The sequence below is a fragment of the Anas acuta genome, chromosome 2 (assembly GCF_963932015.1).
Source record: "Anas acuta chromosome 2, bAnaAcu1.1, whole genome shotgun sequence".
NCBI lineage: Eukaryota > Metazoa > Chordata > Aves > Anseriformes > Anatidae > Anas > Anas acuta.
The window spans coordinates 53486554-53500429 of NC_088980.1; the positions used below are offsets into that span (position 1 = coordinate 53486554).

General features: G+C 42.0%; 1 protein-coding gene across 1 annotated transcript in view; it reads left to right on the top strand.

The window, feature by feature from the left end:
• Window positions 1-13876, top strand: part of LOC137851190 (uncharacterized) — a 158475-nt gene that overhangs the window by 52692 nt on the left and 91907 nt on the right. Inside the window, exons 7-14 of the mRNA XM_068672101.1 lie at window positions 4857-5070; window positions 6506-6754; window positions 7963-8102; window positions 8185-8307; window positions 10457-10567; window positions 10705-10743; window positions 10842-10895; window positions 13131-13289. Of these exons, the coding sequence (XP_068528202.1) occupies window positions 4857-5070; window positions 6506-6754; window positions 7963-8102; window positions 8185-8307; window positions 10457-10567; window positions 10705-10743; window positions 10842-10895; window positions 13131-13289 (1089 nt within the window). The remainder of the gene's footprint in view (window positions 1-4856; window positions 5071-6505; window positions 6755-7962; window positions 8103-8184; window positions 8308-10456; window positions 10568-10704; window positions 10744-10841; window positions 10896-13130; window positions 13290-13876) is intronic.

Sequence of the window (13876 nt, forward strand, 5' to 3'; positions counted from 1 at the left end):
TTGCAGGGTCTGCTGATGCGGTTGCATTGTGTGGTGTAAGTTACACGCTAGGCAACGTCTGTGTGTGATGCTTTGAAAGTAGGAAAGGTTTAGTTTTGCTGAAACCTAATGGGAGCGTAGAAAATAGCTGAAGGTGACTCTTTGGTTACTTGGTTTTAGCTTGCGTGTTTGAGATAGTTTATAAGAAAAAGTACTGAATGTACGACAGGCTTGACATAATAGCGTTTTGCAAACCCGCATAAGCTGTTGTCAGCTCTGTTTGTAGATCAGCATGGATAGGAAAGGTCGTTCAGAAGGAGCGTAAGAGTACTCTGACATCTTTTATATACACCACGGTTATTTAAAAAATGTAATTCCATTTCTCGTGTTACAAAATGGTGATTTACTCTGGAGTGCTACTGCGAAGTGCCAGGACTTACATTTTGTGTCAGGAAGTACTTCAGTTTGTGAGATGTGTTTCAGGTTACCTGTAACGTCTCTTCTGCACTAGAAAGCGTTGGGCACGGGGACGATGAGCATCAAGCAGTGAGCTGCCCTCGAGTGGCATTTAACCATCTTTTAGAAGCTGTTGTGGGACTTGGCCTGCCCCTGCTTGTGTTTGACCTGCAGAACGTGTCCTCCCGCCTGCGAGCTGTAGCTTGCGAGTGCTTTTAGGCAAAGTGGCACTGAAAATATTGTTTAATTCATTGCTGGGAGTCAAGCGTGTTGTTGGAGGTAGCGGATCTGTAGCATGTGGTGTGCCTTCGTATGCACAGATTGACTTAGAATAAGTGGGGGGAATAGGGAGTTTGCCGTTTCTTTTGGCAAATATGTTTGTTGGTGGTGAACTGCTGCAATGAATTGTGTTTTACTTAATGGAGAATACCTGGAAATAAGATAGGCAGTTTAGGCATCACATTGTCGACTTAAATCCTAAATATAAAAGTATGTTACCATCCATCTTGCTAAATCTGGTAACTGCTAATGGCCCTGTAAAGACCATCTGGTGCTATGGGCAGTGTATTTCTGGATCATCTTAATTCTGAAAACTTTAAACTTCTTGTCTCCTGGGTTATGCCAGAGTCTGTTATCCTCATACCAGGTATTGTTTTAGTTGTCGTTGTGCTTGTTGAGTCAGAATAATTGGTTTAGACCGTGTGGTAAGGGAAAACCAAATCTGAACTGCATTTTGTTAGTGCGGTTCTATAGACTGGCTTTGAAACTTAGCTGCAGACACGCTGCATATGTGAAGCAGTCTTTCAGTAAAGAATAGTAACCGTACTTATGCGTCCCTTCTTGGGTTTAAGAACACACTCGCCTAAGACTGCTCCTGGGTCTTAAACGTTTGGTTTTGGTGCTGATAGGTGTCTATCTCAAAGTGTAGCACAAAACGTGCGCTCAGATCTACAGCACCACCACTGATCTCTGCTGAGGATTAGCGACAGCCTAAAGTAGTGCTTTTTACCAAGAAGGAAGGTGTCTTGTGCTTTGCACCCTCTTTTGAAATGTTGTCGGCTGAAGGTGTGGACCAAGCTTGAGCTAAGGCCGTTCAGCGCCACAAGGATTTAACCTAGCGAGTTAGACACTGATTTAGCTGTCAGAGCATCTACTGGCCTTTTGCACTCGGGTGGAAATGGTAACAGTGGGCTGTGTCTTCATGGGAGAAATCATCAAGCAGCGCTGAAATGTAAAGCAGCAGCAGAATTTCCCTGGGAGGTTCCTTCTCAAGCTAGCTACGGTAAGGAAAAGGAGGCTCGCTTTGGCATGGGGAAGCATAATCCCTTCTTCAGGATTTTTAGAAAGAAATTTGAACTAGTCCAGTTGCTTTCAATGAAGTGGTTGGTTTTTCCACTGTCGCGGAATTAATGACATTCCTGTAACATACTGTTCATATTAAGTCGTAAGCTTTATTGTCTTTTTCTTCTAACTGAAAAACTCTGCTGTCCTGCATCCAAACCGAACCCACTCCCTAGACAGCAAGAGCTTGGTTAGTCCGCAGGCAGCCTGAGCCCGCGCTGCTGCACAAGAGAGGGGATCACGTCGGGGTTGGCACCAGCGCCTGTGTAAGCACACGGTGAGCTGGACCCGGGGCTGCCCCCAAAATACATCACAGCCCACAGGTGAATGTTTGTCTGGGTCGGTTTGATACAACCCGCATGGTGTGCGCACACTCAATCAAAAGGAGGGAGAGGTCTCGTTTCTTCCTTCTCATGTGCTGGCTGCTTGATCTTGCTCTCCCTCCTGGGCCGTTTGCGTTGCACCACGCCAGCTGAATTCATTAGTCCAGCAGGGAAACCCGTGCGTTTTGCCAGCTTAACGAATGCAGCCAGCAGGGAGGGCAGCCTGCTGTGCGCCAGAGCTGGCACAAGGTAACCGTGGGGGATGGAGAGAGCCTGGAAGCCCTTTTTGGTGGTGGGAAGCGCTTCCTCCGATCCGCTGCCGCTCGCTGAACTTCACCCTCAGGTGCAGGCTTTCTTTTTGAGGATTTACTGATTCGTATGCTTGAAGACCTGAGACTCCTGAAATTGGAGGAGAGAATGAAAATACAAGAATCAGAGTTCAGCTGGAGGTAAAAAGTTGATGCTGATAGAGGTGTGCATCTAATGAATTAGCTCTTTTATCGGGTTGTGCTTTTTGCATCTCTGAAGAATTTGTGTTAGTGTGTTGCCTTTCTGGATAATTGTTTTAGTCCGTCCTTTGTCAGAGAGTGGGATTTACTTAAGTCTCTCATACTGACATCAGCTCTGTTACAAAAATAGACGGTTTCCAGTAAGGCATCGTTGCCAAGTCTTCCTGCCAATACTTTTGCCCCCATTGCTGTGTGAGAGACCCCTGGCAAGCTGGGAGAACTGTCCTATTCCTTAAGTATTTTTTGCCAAGAAATAGCCCGCTTTTAAGTTCGGAAGTTAAACTGTAACATTATTTTTTCCCTTTATATAAACCGTTTAAAGAAATGGTGTTTCAAAGTAGTAAACTAGGACACCTGTTTGTTTACTGGTATTTCCCCCTCTGTATCTTTTGTTTCGGGATGCCTCTGAAGGCAGCTTGCCTCTGGTAACTGTAGCTACTGTTGCTTGGTGTGTGTAGACCTTGACAGAGAGGTATGTAGCAGGGCTGCGGGCTCTTGGGATGCGCAGCATTTGAGGAGCTGCTGTAAATCCCTATTAGTAAGCTATTGGGCCTTTTCAGGGGGTATTTTTTCGTGTGCTGTGTTGTTCTCCTTTCCTGCTGCTATTTTAGGACGAGAATAGCGTGCGAGTGCGTTTCAGACGAGCAGGCAACTGTTGAGACTGACGGCAGCTCTCAGGCTGCTGAAATCAGTGGGCTAATGCTGAGTCTGCTGAAGGACGGGAGCACAGTCACCGGCTGAAGCGCTGCTCCATGCGGCTGGGGTGAAACTGCCTGTCCTGTGGCAATGGGGAGCCCCCAGAGCAGCTCCCTCCTCTGAAAGCAGGGGGCTTGTGCAGCAGCCTGTTGGGTGTTAAACCCTAGAGGGATTAATGATGGCAGTAGGGAACCTGGGATGTGGTGCTTTATTTCTGGGTCTGTAGCTGTGACGGGCAGGTGGGAGACACCATTGGGAAGTCCTCAATTTCTTGAACCTTGTCGTGAGTGGGCACCTGTGCAGGGTGTGTTTTACTTCTGGGGGGAGCGTTTGTTTCTTTTTTTGGCAATATCGATGTTAGATGGCAGGCTCTGGCTCATTCACAGCGCCTGCCTTGTTCTTTTGCGGTCATTTAATCAACCTTTTTGCTGTGCAGGAGGAAATTGGAGGTATGTTTCAGCATATTTTACTTTTCCTTGCTTTGTCATTGACAAAGCTTCTTGTCTTACGCCATGCACGGGTCGGATGGAGCAGGCTGTCAGTACTTCCCACTTGTGGCTTCTGAAAGGGCTGGAGAAATTATTCGGGGTTCAGTTCTTTCTTCAAATGCCACTGATGCGGGGAGCAGCAGCCAGGCTGCCATATGCAAGAAAGGGTCAAAGCAGTCTGGCTTTAGGTTTGGATGGTAAAATGTCATCTTGGTTAATTATTCGTCTAGCTAGGCTCTGTAGTTACTCATTTAGGTTATTCAAGGTGACGGGGTGTTTGCTCTTCTGAGTGCCTGTGACTTGTTCCGTCTTGAGTCTCAGGCCGCTTTCTGTACGGGGAGGATTTGCACAGCAACAGAATCCTGCAGGCCTATTCTAATGTCTGTTTTTGCAAACTTGAGCCCATGTGAGTTCCTGATAGGCTTCCATTCATCGGAGAGGAATATTGGCCCCAAGAAAAGGGGAACGTGGAAATGAGGGGCAGGGGAGGAGGAAGGGGCTGCCTCCGCTGGTACCGCGTGTCGGACTGTGTGTCAGCTATGGCATTACGTGCGTTTAATGGTTTTTGTAGGGAAGCTGAGGCTTAGGATTTTTGGAGAAGAACAGCAAGAATAGGGGTTGCTGAGTTAGCTTTCGTGTTTGCTCGCACCAGGGAGGCGAGCAGCCCGTCGTGTGGCTGTAGGCAGGTTTAGTTGGTTTTCACGTGAGAGCGCGAAGAGGAAGAGTCCTGGAACAAGTCTGTAGGTCAGGAGGTATTTAGGCACAGAGTTTCCTGATGCCCTTGCGAATTGACAACCTGCAGGTGAATTTTGGCAGAAGTTTCAAAATTTTGAACTTTGCCAAGGTCACTTGGAAGTGCAGAAACCGGTAAGTAGTCGTAAATCCATGTCAGCTGAATTTGAGGTGTACCAGAAGTATAGCGGTCCTATGCTAAGGATCAACCTTGTCGTCGTCTTCTGAGTATGTGCTATATAATATCTGTCTTCAGGGTCCGTGGAAAGTTGTATCCCAGCATATGCCGTTGACTGTGTTTCTGTAATTAAACGAGTGTTTTTTCTTTCAAGCAGGGAATAATTAGCAGAGTGACAGAAATGGTGAAAAGTATTGTACCGGCGTGGCTGCAGAAGTATTTCAATAAGCGTGAGAATGAGTGTGCAGCTGCAAATAAATCTGCAAACCAGGCGGCGACTCCAGTAAACCAGCATCATAATTACGCAGATGGAGGTACCCTAAATGATGGGAGATACATGCCTGAACGAGCGACACTTAATAGACAAGGTACGTGAAAAATCATTCGGAATTCTGGCCACCTGTATTTATTCACAGATTTCTAGTTTTGAATCCGAATATCAAAAGGCAATTGGAAGGAGGGTTTTGACAGAATCAAAAAAACAAACAAGAAAGTCGAAACAACTGTTTGTGAAACTGTCTTAGCTTTAAACTGTCCGCACAATTACGAAGCATACCTCTTATGCTCTTGGAAGGCATCAGTTAACTTTACGTACTCTATTAGCCAGGTGCTAAATGCTGGAAAGAACTCATTTGCAAGTGTGCTAGGTTGCGTTTTCCATATTTTACAAGAAACGGAATGAAAATCTAATTGCGTAAGGCAATTCAAAAATGAATTTGCTTTGCAGTCTTCAAAACAAAATAATAGATGCTAGAGTGGCACAGGAAAATTCCATCTCGAGTCCTGACTTTTTTTGTTTGGTTTTGTTTTGGGCTTTGATCAATTTAGTCAAGTTCCTTGTTAACTTAATGGAGAACTAGGGAACTTGTGCATGGATGTGGTTTATGACATTATTATCCTTAAAATATTCAATAACCTTAAGGTCTACGCAGGGGGAAGGGGTGTCTTTGAAAAGGTATTGGGAGCGTTGGCAACGAGGTTTGTAACCCCTTTACTGCATAAAAGATGAATTTGTCTTATATCCGATGCCTCTCACTGCTACTGTAGTCTTATTGTATAAATCCGCACATACTCTTACTGGAGTTTCTCTTAAATTAGCTGTTTTGGGGACCTCAGCTTTTAATAAGTAAAGAAGTTTTGTCTGAGTGTGCATAGATAACCATAGGTAAACTGGAAAGTCAGTTGCTTCTGTTGTTAGCAGAATCCCCTTTGCTTCAGGAGGAAAAAATGCTCATCTGGTTACTTGGGTTGACGTACTTTTCCCTTGGGTCAAAATCCCAGTAGTTAACGGGTAGGAGGTAGTGTTTTGCCTCTAAGATGAGCTGATCTGGTAGAACTTGGGAAAAAAAGTACTGCAAGTGTTCATTTTCTTGCTGTGTATTTAGATTAATGACCTTTGTTCCAACATTATATAAGCTGCAGTGTTACCTGTGCCTTAGCATGTAATCTCAAATTTTGTAAAGCTTCTTGCAAGCTGTACGTGCGAGGAGGAGTATTTGTGTTTGACTTGGTGAAAGGCCAAGTCAGTGTTAGAGCATTTGAACACGGGGTCGGAATCTGGTGTTGTGAAACCTCACAGTTAACTTCTTCTGAATGCAACATTAATACTCAGTACTGCAAGCAGTGTTGTTGTTGTAGCCAGACAGTTAGATGAAACCGTATCTGGGTGAGGAAGAAGTTAAATTTGGCTTCTCTATTTCTGCGCTTAGAACTTGGCAATAGCATGGCTGTTGATAGGAAACAGGTTTTGGCTTCTGTGAGCTTGTCTATAGCAAAGCTAATTATCTCCCTGTTCTTGTCTAGAACCATCCACAAGTAGCTCAGCACTGAGCTACCCAGTTGCCTTAACAAGGCCCGCTCTTCATCGGAGCCATTTGAATTATACCATGTCGGATTCTTCTGTCCCACCTTCTCAGCCCTCCACATCTTCAATATTTGGCATTGGCAGTCCTGGACTCTCTTTCATAAAAGAAATCAAAGATTCTACCTCTCAACAAGACAATGACAACATGTCAAGAACGGGTGGCTTCTCCTCTAGAGCATCTGACAAAGGTGATTTTTCTGTTCTCTGTTTAGTTGACTTTTTTTTAATGTGAAGTACTTTGCGTTCTTTAATATTGCACATCACCTTAGTAAACAAAATAGGAGAATGTCAGCTTTGGATGCAAGAATTAAATTTGTTTTAGTGTTTTAGAAGTGTATAATCCTATCACCTTTTGAATAGAAGCCTGCTTTGGAATAGGTTTGTGATACCCTGCTGTTACAAAGAGTCGATGCTGAAATACACACTTTCAGCTAGGTTATATGTAAATTTTGAACTGGGATGGTAGGAAATCAGGCTGACTTGCTGTAGCTTGACAACTAGGCTGATTGTCTAGAAGGAAGAGTGACTCAGAATATCTAACAGACAAGACATCTGGTTAAATGTGAATAAGTGTAGGTGACAAATAGAATCACAAGATGTTTTCCTGTGTTTTAGCAGGAGAAGATAAGGAAAGTACTCTGACATAACACGTTGCGGGCTGTTTTTTTGACCTTTCTTGGTAGAAGGCTTCAGCTGTCAATACTTTCATGTCTTTTGCCAAATTCCTTAAGGAAGGCACACCATTTTAAAATAAGAAATAAGCATTGTGTCGATGTAGATTGGTACCTAGGTCTTCTCGTTGAAAGGGCAAACAGCAGGTTTGCAGCTTTTTCTAGTCCCCCAGATAGACAGGGACTGAAGTGTCCTCAGCAGGTTTTTCAGAGAACTTGTGTATGGTTGAGAGTAGAGTTGCTGGGCTTTAGCAGTGTAACCTGAGTGCACTACAACTTTCTGGTGTGTCGTCGTAAAACATATGTGGGAAGAAGATCGTTAACTCTTAGAGCAGCCTTCTAGGAATCTTCCAGGTGTAAAACCTGTGCAATTATGATCTGTGCTGGCCTCCAGCCTTTCACCAACATAGAAAAAAGCTTTGTCTGTACAAATGCACTGATGTTTATGCAGTTCTCTTTGCTTTTAGCACAAAAGGAAAAAAATCTTCTGCCCTGGAAGCACAGTATTAACTTGTTAAGATTGCTGAAAACTACTTGCAGCTCAGTGAACAGTTTTCAAGTTTGTAGCTGTTACTTGATTTTCAGTCTGTACACAAAGCTGTTTAAAGAAGCTGAAGCCACGTTTATTTTTCCGTGTTGAAGAACTTGAATTAATGTGGTCTTTACTGTTAAAGTTCTGTATGTACTAGAGACGTTTACATTTAACATATCTGTCACTTTGGCAGATGTTGGAGTTTTAAAAAATACTTCTTCATCACTGCTCTGGACCACAGAAGCTGATAGAACTCATTCCCTCTCGCAGCATTCTGCAGCTAGCTCTAAGAAACCTGCATTCAGTTTATCTGCTTTTGGAGGAATTTGTGCTGTAAGTACTGCACAGTCTTTCTTTTAATCACTTTGAATGTGTACCTGTTTTTCTGTCCACTTAACGTACTGTGTTTCTGTAGGCACGCGGAAGCACATCTGACTGTAAGAAAAACCAGCCTGGGTATTCTCCATTTTACCCTGGAAAGACGGCCTATGGTGGTGCAGCTGTAATACCAAAGCCGTCGATGATAGAACCTTATCGGGTATGAGAAAAGTAGGGTAATGGGAAATAGTGATGGAAATAAAAAAGCAGCACTGCCAAAGGAGCTCTGAGCAGGGAGCTGAATATGTGGTACCAGTTGCTCTTCTGCCCTCTTGGTCTACAAAAATAGAAGAGATTGATTTCGGGTTAAGTTCTTTTTTTAGCAGTTTTTACCACAGGTAATACTTGTCAGAAAGAGCAAGAATGACAGTTTAGGCTAGTTGTTGGTAGTTGGGGTTTCCTCTGTTGTTACTTCTTTCAAGAAGTTCCATTTGAGTGCCATTGTCTGCCTCTGACTACATTGCATGGTGTTATTTTAATGTAAATAAAAACAATGGCAGCATAACTTTGAAAAGTTGTGTTTATAGTAGCAAAAGCTACAGTAGTCAAACCTGGCCAATGTTTATCTGTGGATCTTTTTTTGCAAGCATGCCTGCACTCATGCTATGGATCTGTTGTATAAAACTGCGCTCTTTAAAAATATCTAAAATTAACTTTGCTGATCCTTTGCTCTTCTGTTACGTAGAGGCATGCAGGCCTAAATGCAGTCCCAAGATAAGCAGTAACATGCTTTCTATTTTGAATGATTCATATAGTTCTTGAAGAGAGGTATTTGCCCCCAAGAGTTCTTGGAAATAGCAAATAAAAACTGCTGACAACTCTGATTAGCTAGAGCTGAATCGAAAAGGAAAGTCAAATCAGGTTTGGTAGGAATGCATTTAAATCAATTTGACTTTTATCAATAAATCAAAAGGAATTTTAAGGAAATGAAAACATGGGTTTGCTGGATCTGTTCTGACAGTCCAGCTCTGCAGTGGAACAAGGGCAGTAGCTCACTTAGGGGAAACCTTGAAAACTTGTGGTTCAAAGCTGGGAACCCTCTTTGGTCAGCTATTTTTGTTTTCTAACAATATTAGTGGATTATGGTAACAAGAGGAACCAAAATACTAGGCTTTTAAAGGAGAGAGAAGCTTGCTTATTGCTGCTTGCTGTGGATTACAGCGATGTACTAGAGAGTCCAGCGAAGGGCCACCAAGACGATCAAGGGTCTGGGAGCACCTCTCCTCTGAGGAGAGGCCGAGACTGCTGGGACTGGTCAGCATGGAGGAGAGGAGGTTCGGGGGGGGGATCTTATTGATGTATGTAAATACCTGAAGGGATGGTGCAAAGAGCATAGAGAGCCATTCTGTTTTCAGTGGTGCCCAGTGCCAGGTCAGGAGGCAACAGGCACAAACAAAATGAGGTTCTGTCTGAACATCAGGAAATGCTTTTCTCCTGTGCAGGTGATGGAGCCCTGGCACAGGTTGCCCAGAGAGGCTGTGGAGTCTCCCTCTTTGGAGATCTTCAAGAGCTGACTTGACATGGTCCTGGGCAACCTGCTTGGGGTGGCCCCGCTTGAGCAGGGGGTAGAGCAGGTGATCTCCAGAGGTCACTTCCAACCGTAACCGTTCTGTGAGTCTCACTTGTGTTTTTATATGCTGCATGGTCTGCTTCCTGTCTTCATATCGTGTGATAAACACAGAGGGGTTTAACATGGGAAGAAAAAAGTCACACCAAGGGAAGTTTTTGCATGATATTTGAAGTTGGGTGGTGCAAATATACAGTTCGCTTTTTCAGTGTAATATTTAGATCTGTTACAGTTGAAATCGGATCTTTATCTTTTAAAACAAAGATTTGCAGCCAACTTTAATCTTGGGGGAAGGGAGGAAGCAAGAGAGAAGTAAAACTAGTTCCTGGTTATGATTGTATACACTGATTTTAAGATGGTACACCTACACCATCGTGAAACTCTGAGGTCTGTGTTGTTAGCGAAAGCACTTTCTGTACCACAAGCCTTTTCTTGAGTTCTGTTTCCCTGATTACTGCTTTGGAGGCCTTAGCAGTCCTAGCATCATCCGTCTTGACCTTTTACAAGTCTGGATTTCTTTTATTACTCGCGCAACAAGCACGTGCAAGATGCACTGAGGCCCAAGGTAAACTTCGTTGTACTCAGCATGTACTCTTCTTTACGGCTTGAACTCCCAGTGACTGCATTTTTCTCTGTCATCAGAATATATTGGTTATATCATCAGTGTAGCCTTGGAACATAATATACATGCCTCCTTAACTCGGAATTGACCATTGTAACACTTAAAATGCTAATTTTCCAGGTACAAATGAAAAGGAGAGTTAGGCAAGAAAAAGTGCAGTCCCACGCTACCTTAAGTACCGCAGCACGGTGCATCTTGGAGGCACTGGAGAAGCTGTCAAGCCCTTTGATGGTAAATAGCACTTCTTTTAATCCATTTTTGCTTCACGTGTTTCTAAAACTTAGTAAATGTGCCATCAAAGGAGAAAGATAAAACTGTTCTTCCTTATGTTGTGTCAAGTTTAATTTATTGCACTATTTTTTCAACAGGATGCTAAAAAAATGCCACCTCTTTTGCCGCTGAGTTCTGTAAGTTGACCATGAACCCCCATATTTTTGTTGCAGGGAACCCTCTCTCAGGAAAAAAGAAAAGCCCTCTAACATTTAGGCTTTATTTTTTCCCTTAGCCTCCAGACATAGATGAACTGAATATTCCTGACCTTCAGCCCAAACGAAGAAAGGTAAGAACCAATAATGTCTTAAGATGAGGTAGATAACTTTTCTAATGCTTTATCACTATTAGAAAAATTTTCTCAAACCTCAATGACAACATACGCATCTAATCAAGTTAATATTGGCATCTATCTACAAGAGATGAAGGGCTGTAAAGATTACTCACGTTAAGATTTGTTATCTTTGTAAGTTGAGAGCAACGACTCTAGACCACACAAAGTAGTTTTATCTTGTCCCCCAGTTTGGGGTGAAGCTGCATATTAAATTCCTGTTGAGGAAATTTTTTCTCTTGAAGAAATGATCACAAACAGAAAAATACTGCTTGACTGGTCATATAGACTTTGTACGGACTTGGGTGTTTATTTAGGCACAGCAAACTATTTTTCTGCTTTTTATCACCATTCAAGGTAAAACCAAGGAAAATAGTTAATTTCTGACACTATAAATCTTATGCTCCGGAATTCCTATTTGGAGGTAGCACAGAATTGGTGATAGTGCTGTGGTAAAGCATGATTTCCTTTCATTTTGTTTAAAAAATGAAAACCAGTCATCTTTTTTTGGTGACTTTAATTAGGGGTGTCATTGGGTTTATTAAATTGCAAAACCCTGAAAGGACCGCTTTAAGATGAGGTGACTGAAGGAAAGAACAGGATGTGCACACTCTTCATCTTCTGTTCTAATGAGAAAAGGGACAATGTCTGAAGAAGTTTCTGTGCTAATTCCTTGATTGGATGTATAATTAAGTTTACAATCACTTGAGAGTTTGCAAACATGTCAGCTTTCCTGTGCCATCTTTTCACCATATGCCAAATGACAAAGGCATTGAGAAGTGAAGTCTATCATAAATATTATCCAAATAACTAAAAACAAATCTGGTGTGAACTCTCAGTTCTATTATAGAAATACACCTGTGATAAGGCATTAAGAAAGATCTGCCAGATTTGCAACAGAAAGCCTGAAGTTGTCAGCCACTAAATGAATGTTGCACGCAGCTGTCACTGGGTAGGAGGAGATAGATTGTCTCTTCATAATACTGGAATTCATAATGCTTGGCAGGAGAAGGGTAGCCCTTGATGAGAAGCAATTATTTGCGAAGGAGATGGTTGTGTGTTTTCCTGCTGAAGTGAACGTGGGGTTGACAGAACACTTGTGCACTCAGGCTAAACTTCTGCAGCGGGTCGCAGTGATGTGGTATTTTTCTTATTTCAAGGAACTGTACCAGGCAGAATAGCTCTTGGTGTATTAAATGCCTAACTGGGGGAATTAATATTTTTCTTTTTTACCTTTAAACCAGCAGTGAACCATCGTTCACTCGAAGGAGATTTGTGAGCTTCCATAAAACATATTTTATTCAAGGTTTCAAAATGAATGTAATAATTTTTAGAAAGATATATTTTTGTACACTTCATAGGTGGTGTGAATTCTGTTACTAAGAGTTGGGAGATACTGTGAAACTAAAGCTGCAATGTAAACAATTTTCTGTTGGTATTGATTTGAACAATAGCATACTTGCTAAGACTGTATCTTCTGATCCTTAAGACTGCAGGTGGAGCCATTGGTAAATCTTTTAGGCTTCAGGATTTGTTTTCTGTTTGACAGTTCAGTTAAGTCAGTTCTGCAGAACATGCGGTGGTCTGTGTTAAAAAGTAACTCTGGTCTGTGAAAATGTGTTGAAAAATGAAGTCAAACCCACTACTTGATGTGCATCTAAATGCACATCTAAAGCATTGGATCATAGTTTAATGAATGAGATTATTGTAAGATTGACAACTTTATTTTGAATGTGTTCTATTGTTTGTGTGACTTTGAAGGGGGAAAATGTAGGGAATGTGAAGCCCAGAAGCCTGTATAATTAGTTGCTTAACGCTTTGAATGTTAAATTAATGAATTAAGCTATTAAAAAAAAAATCAGTGTGGGCAGAGGAAAAGGTAGGAACATATAGGAACCCGAGTTATTTTAATTATGGTAGCCTGAATTATTTTGTCTACAAAGCTAACTGCCACATTTTAAAATGGAATTCAGTCAGACTTTGGCTACTTAAATATAGCTTTATGGATTTTGTTACTGGTTTTCTGGTGATTTCCCTCTATAGGTTGAATGCTTTTTGGAATTCTCAAATTGTATTCACAGAGTGCCAAGACCGATGGGAGCTTTATAGTTCTGTAATTTGTTTTCATCAGTAAATATTGGAATTATTTTGGGTAGACGTCAGGATAAAATGATTGCTGTTTCCCTTTCAAAGCTGGACTCCCAGAATGAGTCCCCGCATCCACCTGTAAAGAGACTTGTGAAACCAAGGTTAAACCTTCATTCAATGCGTCGGGTCCGGTATTCTAAACCATCAAAGACTTCAACTCCTGATTCCAGCAAAATTTGCAACAGAGTAGACACAAAGTACCAAGTAAGTACATTTTTGAGTCCTTATATGCCTGTTTTTTTGTTTTGTTTTGTTTTTTTTACAATCTTGGAATGTTTCTCAAACCAATTATTATACTGTCTTTGCAAAAAGTACTGATAGTATGTTTGAGGCGAGCTTTAAGGCAGTGGGAACCATTGTGAAATAGATTGAGCTTTTATGGATTTAATTCTGTTTTTGGAATGCTCAGTGTCTTGTCGTTGTTTTCACGATGTCATGATGTGCTATTGAGTCATCCTGTGCTCAGTGAAAGAGTATTAAAAGAGAGAAATGTTTTCCTTTTCTATTCTCATGAACACAGAGCTGTCACTGCTGAAACATGCTCATGTTCTGTGTAAACTATTTCAGGTGAGCTATGTGCTCCAAGTGAGAGCTGATAATGCACTGAGTTATCCTTTTTGATTGCTTTGGTGTAGGTGGAGTCTGATAAATTTTCCATAAAATTAAATTGGCATCTCCTTCTGCAAAAACCCCAATGTTTCCAGTATCAGTCTGAGCGTACAAATGACAACGTGTTAAATGTATGGGCTTTTTAGGCAGGAAATCAAAGTGAGCAGTCATACTGGTTACTT